The 14,321-nt window shown below is 44.1% G+C and overlaps 1 protein-coding gene across 2 annotated transcripts in view; it reads left to right on the top strand.

Annotated features, from left to right (window-relative positions):
- LOC308323101 (sodium channel protein type 8 subunit alpha-like) overlaps positions 1-13,919 on the top strand; it is a 72,811-nt gene extending 58,892 nt beyond the window's left edge. For both annotated transcript variants that reach the window (XM_080774714.1, XM_080774713.1), the window contains exons 20-25: positions 1,106-1,390; positions 1,924-1,977; positions 2,085-2,222; positions 3,340-3,444; positions 7,569-7,839; positions 10,993-13,919. In XM_080774714.1, the coding sequence (XP_080630840.1) occupies positions 1,106-1,390; positions 1,924-1,977; positions 2,085-2,222; positions 3,340-3,444; positions 7,569-7,839; positions 10,993-12,173 (2,034 nt within the window). In that variant the 3' untranslated portion in view covers positions 12,174-13,919. The remainder of the gene's footprint in view (positions 1-1,105; positions 1,391-1,923; positions 1,978-2,084; positions 2,223-3,339; positions 3,445-7,568; positions 7,840-10,992) is intronic.
- Positions 13,920-14,321: the final 402 nt, after the last annotated feature.

Below are 14,321 nucleotides of genomic sequence, written 5' to 3'. Positions count from 1 at the left end.
AGTATCTAGCAGGCACATATATGTACAGTATGTGCTGATTATCTTGCTGTAGAAAAGTATCTAGCATACCAATAGAGCCTGGCTCTGTGTGTGTGTGCGTGTGTGTGTGTGCGTGTGCGTGTGCGTGTGTGTGTGTGTGTGTGTGTGTGTGTGTGTGTGTGTGTGTGTGTGTGTGTGTGTGTGTGTGTGTGTGTGTGTGTGTGTGTGTGTGTGTGTGTGTGTGTGTGTGTGTGTGTGTGTGCGTGCGTGCGTGCGTGCGTGCGTGTGTGTGTGTGTGTGCACGTGCGTGGGCGCACGTGCGTGCGAGTGAGAGCATACTTTCATAGAGGTGGTATATGTGTTGGTAACCAGGACGCTCTCCCCAAAACACACTTAACCCCCATTTATTTTTCTTTCTTTTTTTAGTATTATTTTTGTTGGAGGCGGGGCTTTGTTGCCTTTAATGATAGATACATAGTAAGTTGACAGGAAACGGGGGGGGGGGAGAGAGATGGGTGGGAACTGGGAAGACCCACAGCAAAGTTCGTCGGGATCGGGACTCGAACCTGCGAGACACTGCCATGCTGGATTACCTGGCCAAGTTGCCTGGACCGCCCGGCCCAGGCCTTAACCCCCATTTATTTCCACAGACCGCTCCCCCCCCCCCCCCCCCCCAGGCCACGCCCCCAGCGGACCGTTTTCTCTTTTCTTTTTACTGAGGTTAACGTAATGAGTTTAAGTTTAGGCATAGTTTTACTGAGGTTATACTTTTAGGAATAAGTTTAAGTTTAGGCATGGTCTCCCTGAGGTTACTTTTAGGAATAAGTTTAAGTTTAGGCATGGTTTCATTGAGCTTTACTGAGGTTTAAGAATACCTGGTGGCGGACGCTCCGAGGTATAGGCGGATTCTTGTATTCCACGTGTTGAAACGCTCACTCTCCGCTTGACCTCCGTGTGTGTCCCGATGGTGGTCAACGCCTTAGTGGGAGCCACCCCTTCCATCTTGAACGTGTGTGTGTGTGTGTGTGTTCTCCATTTGACCTCCATCTATAGGTGGTGGCCAATGCCTTAATGGGAGCCATCCCTTCCATCATGATTGTGTGTTGTCCGTGTGACCTCCATATAGGTGGTGGTCAATGCCTTAGTGGGAGCCATCCCTTCCATCATGAACGTGCTGCTGGTGTGCCTGATCTTCTGGCTGATCTTCAGCATCATGGGCGTCAACCTGTTCGCGGGGAAGTACTACTATTGCTGGAACGATACATCCGAGGAGTACTTTAACCATGAGGACGTCAACAACAAGACGGAGTGCTTCGCGCTCATAAATCAGAACTTCACCGAGGTCCGCTGGAGGAACGTGAAGATCAACTTCGATAACGTAGGCGCAGGGTACCTGGCTCTGCTGCAAGTGGTGAGCGATCGCCTGGACACCCGTGGACTCTCCAGTCTCGGTGTCTGCAACTCTCTCTCTTTCCTGTCACGTTAACTCAAGTCTTGGTGTCTGCAACTCTCTTTCTGTCCTTTAAACTCAAGTCTCTGTGTCTGCAACCTTCTTTTTTTGTCACATTAACTAACACCTTGTCTGTTGTTTATTTCTCCTGGTGCATTCTTGTAGTTATTTTCTGTCATTTGTTTGTCTGTTTCTGTGCATTCTAATAGTGATGAGGGTCATATAAGTCGAGGGCTTGGAGCGCAAGATTGCTTAAAAACAACATATTGAAGCACAGCTTTTATACAGATTAGGCATGGTTTTATTTTCTTTAGGTTGTTTTAACTAAATAATTACAATCTCTTGTGATTTTTTTCACTTATAATGCCCTTTGCGCTCCAAGCCCTCAAAATGCATTTGCGTGGAGTCGAGTTGCAATGACTAAAAAAAAAAGTGTAATTTTGTTGAACAAGGAACTGAATTGAACATTGCATGTTTGCCCCTCCCTCTCACAGGCCACGTTCAAGGGCTGGATGGACATTATGTACGCCGCCATCGACTCCAGAAAGGTAGGCTAGCTGGGACGAGCCCACCCCCAGGCCTGCTCCCAGGCTGTGCTCCCCGATTCATTTGACGAGGTACAGCTGTGTTTATTATATAAATAAACTGTGTGCAGGTGGGAGACCAGCCCATCTATGAGGACAACATCTACATGTACATCTACTTTGTTGTTTTCATCATCTTTGGCTCTTTCTTCACCCTCAACCTCTTCATCGGTGTCATCATCGACAACTTCAACCAGCAAAAGAAAAAGATAAGAGTTTTACTACTTTTCTACTTTTCCACCTCTTCTTATTCTTATTCTTATTAGCATTGCATTGCAGTGCATTGAAGTAAAGGTCTTCACGGGTACAAAATGGACCCAGAACTCTGACGGACCCGGGGGAATTTTGTTCTCGATATCTGATTGGATCCCAATAGTCCTGTTTAGTTGTTTTCATTAATGACAGACCCGAACACTAAGGTGGGGGGAATTCGTACTGAGAACGACTAGAAGCCCAATTCAGTGGTGGAAAGTAACTAAGTACATTTACTTAGGTACTGTAGTATTTTTTTTAGGTATTTGTATTTTACTTGAATCTTTCCAATTTCCAATACTTTTACTTGTACTCCACTACATCTCAGATGTAAATGCTGTACTTTATTTAGTTACTAGTTACGTTGTAGATTGTGAGTATTATTACAAAACACAATACATGAACCACGCCCCAATAGACATTTCGGGCCATTTCAAAATAGCCGATCTGCAAGCTTGTAGATCTGCCATTTTCAAAAGATTCGAAAACTTGTGAAACGGGACATTCTGCACAATGAGTAGACTACTTTCTACTTGTGGTTACTTTAAGTACATTTTGAAACCAATACTTTTGTACTTTTACTCAAGTACATTTTAATTAATTTGTATTAGTATTTCGACATTGCAGTGTTGATACTTTTACCTAAGTAAAGAAAAGCTTGAGTACTTTTTCCCACCACTGCCCAAACTTGTTAGTTAAATGTGGACCCGGACCCAGACCGGGTCTCGGGTTGTGGTCTCGAAGCTTTTCCAGTTTTGGGGCGGCACCCGTGAAGACCTCTACGTTGAAGCATGCAACCTCTACTACAAATATGTAAGCACATTTTTTTGGAAGGCACTTTTCATAACAAGAGTCAAAGTCTCATCTAAATAATAATTAGAATAGCCTACTAATCAAAGCTCAAGTGTGCGTGTGCACACACGCCCCTTGTGTGTGCATGGGATGTGTTGGCGTGTACCAGTTTGTCATGAAGTCTTTATTATCATTATTAACCACAACATTTGGATTATATCGGCAGATCCGGATTTCCAAATGCTTCCAATTTGTAACCAGAATTTTTCCTTATGCCTTTACTTTGGAGGTCAGGATATCTTCATGACGGAAGAGCAGAAGAAGTACTACAATGCCATGAAGAAACTAGGTTCAAAGAAACCACAGAAGCCAATCCCTCGGCCATTGGTTAGTGAAGACTTTATTACCCATTTATATTAGGGGCCGGGCAGCTCTGTATTTGCCATTCTTGAATCTTGCGTCTTGAATCGTCTTCTGCATCTTCCAATGAGGAAATCTACCCTTCATTCCTTCCTCATCTGGCATTGATGTCGCTAATAGTCCTGATGGTGGCGCTAGAGCGACCGTCTAAAGTAAAAAAAAATTTAACTTCAATAAAAACGTAACAAATAAAGTCGTATGTCCTCCTTACCACCTCATACCATTCGCCCCAAACGTACCCAAGTATACCCCCTAGTGGCCCAAGTGAGCAGAACTAGTCAGACGTTTTGGACCAGACCCAATCGCCAGAGAAACAAGAACGTCTCTATTAACGGCGTGGCTTCCCTGTGGATCTCTGGCGTCCTGTTTGATGACGTCATAAAGATTGCTTCATAATCTGTCTTTGCCCAAATATGGATTTCAGGGAAATCAGGGATTTACTTCCTTGGCCTACTGGCGGAAATTTGGCACTGGCAGACAGATGGACGGACCCTCTTCTAGGCGGCTCGCCTCAAAGGAGCCACGCCGTAAAACACGTTGCCATTTCATGTTTCTGCAAACCGCGGATACGTTGAATCTCGACTTTTCAAGGCAAGGATGGCGTCAGAAGCGGGCCTGAGCCCCGTGAGGCTCCGCCCACCAAGCAAGGCTCCGCACCCCCTAAGCGAGGCGCCAGCCGAGCAACAAAGGCAGTGCCGAGCGGTGCGACGGCCGTGCTGATGACTCAACGCCGTTCGTTCCACTTGCATATCAGTAGGATGGGAATCACTTGTCAATCCGTTTCGACATATCTTTGACGAAATCTACTGTAGGACCTTTTGAGCTTGACATGGTCCGCATCTGGAAATGTTGATATGCAACAAGTCGGCTCCACATTCAACGTACCTGTGGATCACAGAAACGTGCGATGCCGACGTTATTCTTTGGCGACCAGGCTGGCTATCTTCACGTAAACCTAGAGAGAGAGAGAGCATCGTTCGACTAAAGTAAAACATTCGTTTTCCTCCTCTTTATAGAGCATGCACCAACCAACCAACTAACTAGCATTGTCAAAAATAAATGAAAAAACATCTCTATGTTGTTGTCTAGACGAAGTACACAAACACATACATTTTTTGACACTAGTTTGAAATCTGCCTTTACTGCAACCCCTTGGTGACTGCCTACGTCATAGTGTGAAGCCATCGACGGTTTCTCACTTGGCAAATAAAGCTCTAGTACGAGTTCATGACTCTCAACCTTGGTGCCTAAGGTTGAGAGTTCCTGAGAGCCCTGGATGATGATGATGCACAATAAAAACCTGCTAAACGCCTACTGAGGCTACATTGTGCTGATGTGTGGATTAGAGACATATTATGATTTAAGAAAAAAAAAAAGTTTTCTGATTTATTTTCTTATTTTTTTATGGATATGAATAGTATCACCTGAGGCTTTAGCTGACTTTTATGCTGTGGTATATATATATATAACTGGCTTGACTCATGCAAGAAAGAGACTTTAAGCGAAACTGTGTTTTTTTACAACTCTGCCGAAGGGATGATACACTTCCATTTGCTTGGATATATTTCTTCTTCTTGTCCTCCTCACCAAATCCATGCACTGGTTACTTCAGTAACCCCAGTTGCACTGAATAGTAACCAGTATGCCTAGAAATGTTTTCAGATAACTTCACGCTGGCAGGAGTTATGAAGTCAGGTTCATGTAGCTTATCAATTTGCCTTCATGCTCAGTTCTTTCCTTTTTTTAATTTTTTTATCATAGCCCAGTAGTTTTACTTTTGCTGTATTTGCTGTGTTATACAAATGTGTTACCGTTTCTGTCACCCTCTAGCAGCTAGAAAATGCTTAATATGTCTCCATGCAACCCTGTCGGTTGTGTCTTGGTGTGAAGACACCTGGGATTCTCCCGTTTTTCTCCGGGTAGCTCGACACGATCACGGCATGCCGTTTGGACTTCCAAAGGTTGTGAGTTCAAAACCTGGGCCAAGGCGGTTGCACCGTGAAGTATGCCCGTCACAGTGCGATATGGAAAACCAGTCAGATTGGAAAAGGTGCACTCGGTTTTCGCCATCGGAGGCGCGCCGCCTGAAGGTGACTTGAGCCACGAGAGGCACCGCTGTGCAGAGCGTTTGCGAAGTCACCTTCAGTCGACTCAGCGCCGTCCAAGTTGCGCACCAACAGAGACAGAATCATGAAATAATCCATCCCAGCCCCTTAGCTCGGTACCTCAGATTAGGCCGTTTCTTTTCCTGCCGCGGGGGGAGTACGGGAGGTGAACACGGAGAAAACGAGCACTCCTTTTTCAATCCGACTGGTTTTTCAATCACACTGTAACACACCTAATCGAGGCATCCATGTACTGTGGTGAGACAGAAAGCCGTGTTCAAACGTTTAACCGTTCTGCTAATGGATCCTCCCTGTGTTTCCTCTCCTGTTCTCCTTCTTCCTCCTCTTCTTCCTCATCCTCCTGAAAATGCCCGGCCCCGAGTCACAGCTGCATGGCAGCTACTATTATTCAACTCGTTATACATAATTATTAAGTTTATGTCATTCTTCTGTACATGCACCAACCAACCAACTAACTAGCGTTGTGCAGCGATGTGTTTAATGATTCCGTTGAAAAGAACAAAGGGAAGCTCTAAATAGAACCAGGCAACCAGGCTTTGAAATGTATTGTTTATTGTTATTTATCTCACCACGTTGTTTTAATCTGTCTACTCCTCAATCTGTCTACTCCTCACCATGCCTACTGCGGCGCGACCTGAATTACCGTCGGGATCGCTAAAGGTTTACTTATCTATCTACCTACAATATATATATATATCTGTATAGATATATAAGGTATATATCTATCATTTGCGCCCAGCTATAGCGTACCGAGGTCCTGACCTCACTCCCGCTACCCTCTGGGTCAGGCGCTTTTTAAAATTTTGGAATTCCCAAAGAGAAAAGATTGCATCATACCAGAACTGTGTTCCAAACAGAAACTATTAAATCAGCCCACAGGCGACATTGCCAGGTATTGCAAGTGATGTACTTTGAATTATTTGTACTTTACTTGAGTATTTCCAATTTATACATATAATACTTTTACTTCTACACCACTACACCTCTGATCTAAATGTTGTTCTTACTCCACTTAAATTATTTGAAAATGTTAGTTACTAGTTACTTTTTAGGTTTTGATTATTATTACGTTACTCACTTCGACCCTATATACATTTTGACCATTTAAAAATAGCTTGTAATAATTGTAGTCGATTTGCTATTTTTAGTACATTTTGATAGTGATACTTTTGTACTTGTATTCAAGTACATTTAGAATTCCGGACTTACTACTTACTTGTAGTCATCTTTCACCATAAGCCGATTTGTGAGCTTCATTTGAGAGTAAAATCGTCATATGTGTAAACACAGTTGTGATGTGATGCAATCCACATGCAACCCAATAGAAAAAGAAAATTACTCCCGGGACCCAGGGGGATGGTGGCCTCTAACGGCGCCTAGCGGAAGTGATGTCAAACTTCGGTGCTATTATTGCAGCAACTGCCAGGAGTACTTAACGTCAGAATTAAACGTATTAAGTGTACTTTAACAGTAACAGTTATATTCAGTAACAGTCATAATCTTCAAGCTGATTCATGTGGAGTGGCATGGCCTGGTTGTGGGGATGCCCCTACCCATCCCATGCATCCCAGAATAGCGATGCTGGCGTTAAGCGTGAACACGTAAACAAGTTACGTCCTATCTTGGAAACAAACGGATGTTCTCTCGACTTGTCCTCGTGACAGTGCTGGATCTTAGAGGGAAAGATTCACATATTTACGTAGCGTAAAATATGACACAAAAGGTTCTAAAAAATATAATAATTGAGGGATTGCCGTACAATGACGATGATATTTACAGGGCTGACCTAAGTGTGAATCAATGCTATAATGGAGTGCATTTTTGCTACATGTTGTACGTGGACAATGTTATGATTTACATGGCTGACCTAAGTGTTGTTCATAAGAACCAATGCTACATCACTGACCCCTCCCAGCAGACCCCCCCGACCCTCCTCTGTTAACTGCTCTCCTTTGCCTCCCACAGAACCCAGTCCAGGGGCTGGTATTTGACTTTGTCACGCAGCAGGTGTTCGACATCTCCATCATGATGCTCATCTGCCTCAACATGGTCACCATGATGGTGGAGACCGACGACCAGAGCAAGGAGACCGAGGAAGTGCTCTACTGGGTGAACTTTGTCTTCATCGTGGTCTTCACCACAGAGTTTGTGCTCAAGCTGTTCGCGCTGCGGCACTACTACTTCACCATCGGCTGGAACATCTTCGACGTGGTCGTGGTCATCCTGTCCATCGTGGGTACGTGTTGGCCGAATATGTCGCCGAAATATATTACGTCGTTTTGATCCGAGGCGCGTGCGGGGACCGCCATTGATGAATATATTCGCCATTGGGTGTTTTTGTACGATAAGAGGTCACTCTCTTCCGCAACCTGTGAGTGATTCTACGACTTCCGAAGAAGAGTACACAAAGTGTGTGAGTGTGTGTGTGTGTGTGTGTGTGTGTGTGTGTGTGTGTGTGTGTGTGTGTGTGTTGGTGGAAACAAGCTATGTTCACCTGCCAATAACTAAAGAACGGAACATTGCGGTGACAGACTTCTTTTTCTGGATGAAAGTAGAGACTCTCGTCTTTCTTTTGAGACATTTGGTGTTTACAGTATATCGTCATAGAACTAAATATTCTGTGGGTGTTGAAAGATATAGTTAAAAATGCTCATTGATTGATGGCAGTGCAGGCTGAAGACTGTTCTAGAGAAACCCCAGCAGTTAATGAGTAAAGAGAAAGGATGGGAAAACAAACAAAGCATTTATTTTTTTACGATCACTGGTTCTCAAAGCATAGTTAGGGGTCTGCCAAATGTGTTAACCACTTAAACTCTATATAGTTGATGTTTAAAGAATTTTGAAAGAATTTAACACCAATCTTCTCTTATAGGGTCTCTGGCACAAAATCTTTTCAGACGAGGATCTGCAACCAAATACATATCAGTTTGCTGGTCCTTGACATGAACAAGTTGGAGAACCACTGTTTTTTTTTTTAGATTGTTATTTTGGTACATACTGTAGCCCAATAGGCTCATATGGTCGTATCCATTTTGGAAATTATTCTTCCTACTTCCTTCACATGTGTTACCAATGATACTAATTAAGGCTCCGTTCCATTCCAGGTTTGGTGGATGGAAATGGCGCAAATGGACCCATAAGGATCCATTTGGTTCCATTTGTATACACTCTCAGAGTTATGGAAATGAAGAATTTAAGGAACATTGTCAGCAGGGACGTGCAAAGGGATTTGGTTTTATTTAGGGGTGCCAGACACCATTTTGCGGGTGGTGGGGAGTGGGGGACACAAGGTTATATTCTTGAGTCAATCAGTAGGCCTACAAATCTACACTCAAAACAATCTTCATTTGTTTGTCTAGGAAAGACAAACATTAAACCTGTATATAGGAGGGTCTAGCGCCCCTCAAAAAGGAGCACACTCATGTGCCCACTGTAGTTGCCTCACTGTTTTTAGTGCCCTAAACCCTGATCCCTGAGTCGTTTCGTTTGTGACTTGTGAGCGGCTGTGTGTGCATGCACTCAACTGCCTCAATGATCGAATGCCATGTGTTCAGCTTGTTTGGTTGATTGTGTGTTGCCCATTCATCAGCAGCATATTTTTTTGTCTTTGTGACTAAATGTAGCCTGGCTACTACATTTGCAAACAGTGCTGTTGAGTACTGACCACGTTGCTACATTGTCCACATAACATTCGTGCAAGAGCCAATGCCAATATTCTATATTATTAATATTAGAACTTTTTAAAGACAGATTAATTGACAACAATGCAGCTGCGGGCGCAATGGGGCATATCGTCACTGTGCTGCCTGCAGTGCAGAATGTAGGAAGAAAACGTTCATATTATTAGCAATTACTCACCGAGTGCCGACATGGTGAAATGGAGGATGTCATGTATAAGAACACACTTTTGTTGGTTACAGACCGGGGGTAAATTATGAAGCTTTGCCCCAAAGTCTTGTTTAATATATTATCCTCATGTCCAGGGGTGGTTTGTTGTTTTTAAGCAACACGGGATTGAGGGGGGCCAACGACGGAAGACCGTCACTTCCTCCTCACGTCACTGACGGGGAAGCGAGCAAGCGACTCCCGCCCGTCGTACTGGGCCCCCTAAAAACTATTGGGCCCCCTATGTTTACTATTGGGAGGAAAAAAATCAACTGCTGCGTAGTTTGCGTAGCGGGGTAGCGAGCTAGAGGGGCGAGAGGGGAATTATTTCGTCATAAAATGCTAAATTTCAGTTCAGGACGGAGAGGGCACTTTTCTCTGACGGTCAAAACGGCAGGGGCTATAGGGCCCCCTTTCATGTCCCCGATTGTCAGATTTATGGAGATTAAATGGAACAGAGCCTTAATTAGTATCATTGGTAACACCTGTGAAGGAAGTAGATAAGAGTTATTTCCAAAATGGCGTATGCTGCACAGAGCCTATTGGCATGTTTTTTGGCTTGTTTGCTGTCAACATGTGATTATACAGTGATTTGTGTTTGCCACACAATTTTGAGGAACTTTTTACGTTATTCAATACTTTATACTACTCTCTGAGGAAAATATCGTGCTTTTTACTCCGCTACACTTTAGTCACTCATTCATTTATAGATTCCACTAAATGCATATCTGATTTACAAGCTCAAAACGTGTCTTGATGTGACATGTTGTGAGCTTGTAGATCATCTATATTCAAGAGATTTTGAGTAACTTTAAAGTTACTATACTTACATGTTGATGCCAATACTTTGTACGGTTGCTCATGTAACATTTTTAATGTAACAGAGTATATTCTTTTCTAGATTGTGGTATTGCTACTTTAGAAAACCAAATCGATCTGGTTCGGCATAGACCACAGAAGTCCTGACGTCACTCGCTCATCCCCTGGTTCCCAGAATTTTTGTTTTCTCTATGGAGAATACATTGGGTTTCAGAAAATCATCTCATATAGGCTATAAGCATTGTGGTCCAAAAATAAGCAAACTGTCTGTGCAATAATGTTGGTCTCTGTATCATTTATGATACAGAGACACATTTATGATACAGTCAGTCATACTTGTTAGTCAGTTTCGAACGAAAATCTAACTAATTCGGTGGCGGTAACAATAGTGTTTTCTTGCCATCAGTTGATGCTTCACATCCATATGAGTGAAAGCGCCAGAATCATGTATGACGGGAACACAGTTCTTATTTGACGCGATATAAGAAAAAGTCTATGAGAATTCAGAATGGGGGGGATAAACATAAACGCAACCCAGTTAGGATGTGTAAATGACGTCAGACTTATAGGTGCTCTACAGGTACAGTATGTGTCTTCATGTGTTGTCTAAATAATGCAATAGTATAAAATAATATCATTAGTAAGGACCTAATCCTCTCCCCACTGGCTGTGTGTTTGATTGCAGGCATGTTCCTGGCCGACATCATCGAAAAGTATTTTGTGTCACCGACCCTCTTCAGGGTCATCCGTCTTGCCCGAATTGGCAGAATTCTTCGTCTCATCAAGAGTGCAAAGGGCATTAGGACCCTGCTGTTCGCTCTGATGATGTCCCTCCCTGCCCTGTTCAACATTGGCCTGTTACTGTTCCTCGTCATGTTCATTTTCTCCATCTTCGGCATGTCGAACTTTGGCTACGTGAAATACGGCGCGGGAATCGACGACATGTACAACTTCGAGACGTTCGGCAACAGCATGATCTGCCTGTTCATGATCACCACCTCGGCCGGTTGGGACGGCCTCCTTCTACCGATCCTGAACTACCCCCCCGACTGTGACCCCTTGCTCGAGAACGCCGGCACGCCCAACACGGGCGACTGCGGCAATCCGTCGGTGGGCATCTTCTTCTTCGTTATGTACATCATCATGTCCTTCCTCGTTGTGGTCAACATGTACATTGCCATCATCTTAGAGAACTTCGGCGTGGCCACGGAGGAGAGCAGCGACCCGCTAAGCGAGGATGATTTCGAGACCTTCTACGAGGTCTGGGAGAAGTTTGACCCCGACGCGTCGCAGTTCATCACCTACTCCAAGCTGTCGGACTTCGCCGACACGCTGGAGCACCCGCTCCGCATCGCCAAGCCCAACACCATCGAGCTGATCGCCATGGACATGCCCATGGTGAGCGGCGACCGCATCCACTGCCTGGACATCCTGTTCGCCTTCACCAAGCGCGTGCTGGGCGACAGCGGCGAGCTGGACATGCTTCGCCAGCAGATGGAGGAGCGCTTCATCGCCGCCAACCCGTCCAAGGTGTCGTACGAGCCCATCACCACCACGCTCCGGCGCAAGCAGGAGGACGTCTTCGCCAAGATCATCCAGCGGGCGTACCGCTCGCACCTGTCCCGGCGGGGCTTCAAGTGCAAGCGCCGGCAGGCCAGCAAGGTGGAGAACGGCCGGACGACCAATCAGGAGCAGGACAAGAAGGAGGGCACGCCGTCCACGGCGTCCCTCCCCTCGTACGACAGCGTCACCAAGCCCGACAAGGAGAAGCAGGAGGACAACAACGATCAGGGCAACAACAACAAGAAGGGCGGACGCAAGGAGAAGGGACGAAACCAAAAAGACATCAGGGAATCAAAATGTTAAAGAGTGTGTCTCGGAAGTAATAATCACAGTAATAACAATAAATTATTATAATAATGTAACTTCAAGCAAAGTGAGAGGAAAAAAAACCATCTAAACCCACACAGATGTACAGATTATTTCATTTGCAAGTAAGAAAAGAATACTATTCAATACTTTTGTTTACAGACTTCATTCTTTTATTGACGCAGAGGGATAGCAGCGGCCGCTCCCGCCGCGGCCGGCGGCTTGAAGACACTTGAACTTGAGTAAAAACCAAACATAATCAGCGTACTGTGTGACATTGTTGCATCTAGACTGATCTTTACACAAAAGGGAACGGACAGACCGTCCGACAGACGGAATACTACGTAAAAATGTCTGTGTCTGCCCGAGTGGCAGGCGGCTCACTTTTGCTGCTGGCTCTAAACGGACGAGACAAGAGACTCTGCACACTTAGAGGCCCGCGAACGAGACGGGACGCTAGCGACGAATCCGCGGCGCGGTAACGGATTCTTATGCAAAACAGTGTCGAGACGGGAAAAACGAGGAACGCTGCTTGATGTCTGAAGAATCATCGAAAAGCAGAGAGTTCAATTGAGGGTTTTTTTTTCTGTGTCGTTTTAGCATTGAAACTAAACGTACACACTCACTCTGTGTGAGCAAAACCCACAAGAACGACTGGTGAGTGAAAGACAAACAAAAGACCCAGAGCAATGGAAGGGTTTTTTGGGTTTGTTTTGTTTGTTAATGCTAAAATATACTTGTATCTCCACTTAATTTGAGCGGCAAAAAAAAAAAAAAAAAAAAAACAAAAAGGTAAAAAAAAAAAAATAAGAACAGAAAAAAATAAGAATCTTCAACATTTTGCCTCCACATGTCACTTAACTCTTCTAGTCATTTGATCTTTGTTATACCCGCATCAAAAGGCTTTTTCTACATGGGCTTTCACACCGATTGGTTAAGGGTCTGTTTATTAAAGGGTCAACTCGGGCCAAGGGCTTACATTTACTCAGAAAGATTTCCAAACAAATACATAAATAATTGTGCTTGTTCAATGCATAGAAATGACTTGCATGATGGCATGTTTTGATCAGAAATCTTGCATGAATAATCATAGTCCACAAGACACTAATACTCAGACCACAGTGGTGGCTCGACCAGGAGATCGAGGCATTGTCAAAAATTGAACGTTAAGAGGTTAATCAAAGAGAAATTATCTGGGGTTGATGATCTCAAAAACGGATCCTATTTTTCTCTCTAACACTTTTCAAATGTCAATAATCGTCGCCTCGATGGCGGACGGAGTGTGGAAACTTGTTCGGGATTGTAAAAGTCTGGCTTATTTTCGACTGAGGAAGGCGTTTGGCGCTTTGTTCAGTAGAGAATGCCACGGTTTTCTTTGTTTTGTTTAATCTTGTCGAGCGACATCACGCCTCGCAAGACTTGAATCAGGCTCCTTATAGATACAGCAACATTGTGGAATGAGAGAAGGAAAGAATCCAAACACTTTTTTGCTGCTCTGGAGATATGTGTCAGATTAACGGGAATGGGTACTGTCTGTGTATTTGTGGGATGGTTTCAAAGAGTGCAGAATGGAATCACTGTAAATCAAAAGAAGAAGGTAGAAGAAGAAAAAAAAAATACAAGAAGAAGAAGCTTATATTTATAATTTATATGCAACCACATCATTTATGTAATGTACCATACCACCTGCCTTTGGTTCTGTGAAAGAGGTTTTAATGTGACACAGGCATGGCAAGCTCCTTTTCCATTCCGTTTCTCTTGAGGATGGGTTAGACTTATGGAAGGGCTGAGAGGGCTTTTTAACCAGTTCAACGTTAATTTGTAACTTTAGATATGGATAACATTCGACTTACTAATATGTTGCTTTTATCAAAAACGATTAACACCCTGTTCATTCGCTGATATGTTTTTTTTTGGCGGCTCATTTTAAACACTGTTGTCAAGTCTAGTTTGATGTGGGAATGGAGTCGTTCCCATGCTAGAAACTGCGTCTGTTACGGGTGTCCTCAGTTAGAGTCGCCGGTTTAGAGAGAGAGAGAGAAACAGAAACCTGTGAGTGGATAATAGAACATTGTGTGGAGAAGCCAAAGAGACCTGCCACGTTAAAGCCTGTTTTATACTCCGTAGTGGAACGGAGAGGCGCGG

This window comes from Protomyctophum bolini, assembly GCF_963924005.1.
Source record: "Protomyctophum bolini genome assembly, chromosome: 2".
Taxonomy (NCBI): domain Eukaryota; kingdom Metazoa; phylum Chordata; class Actinopteri; order Myctophiformes; family Myctophidae; genus Protomyctophum; species Protomyctophum bolini.
This window is presented reverse-complemented; position numbering and strand designations above follow the sequence as displayed.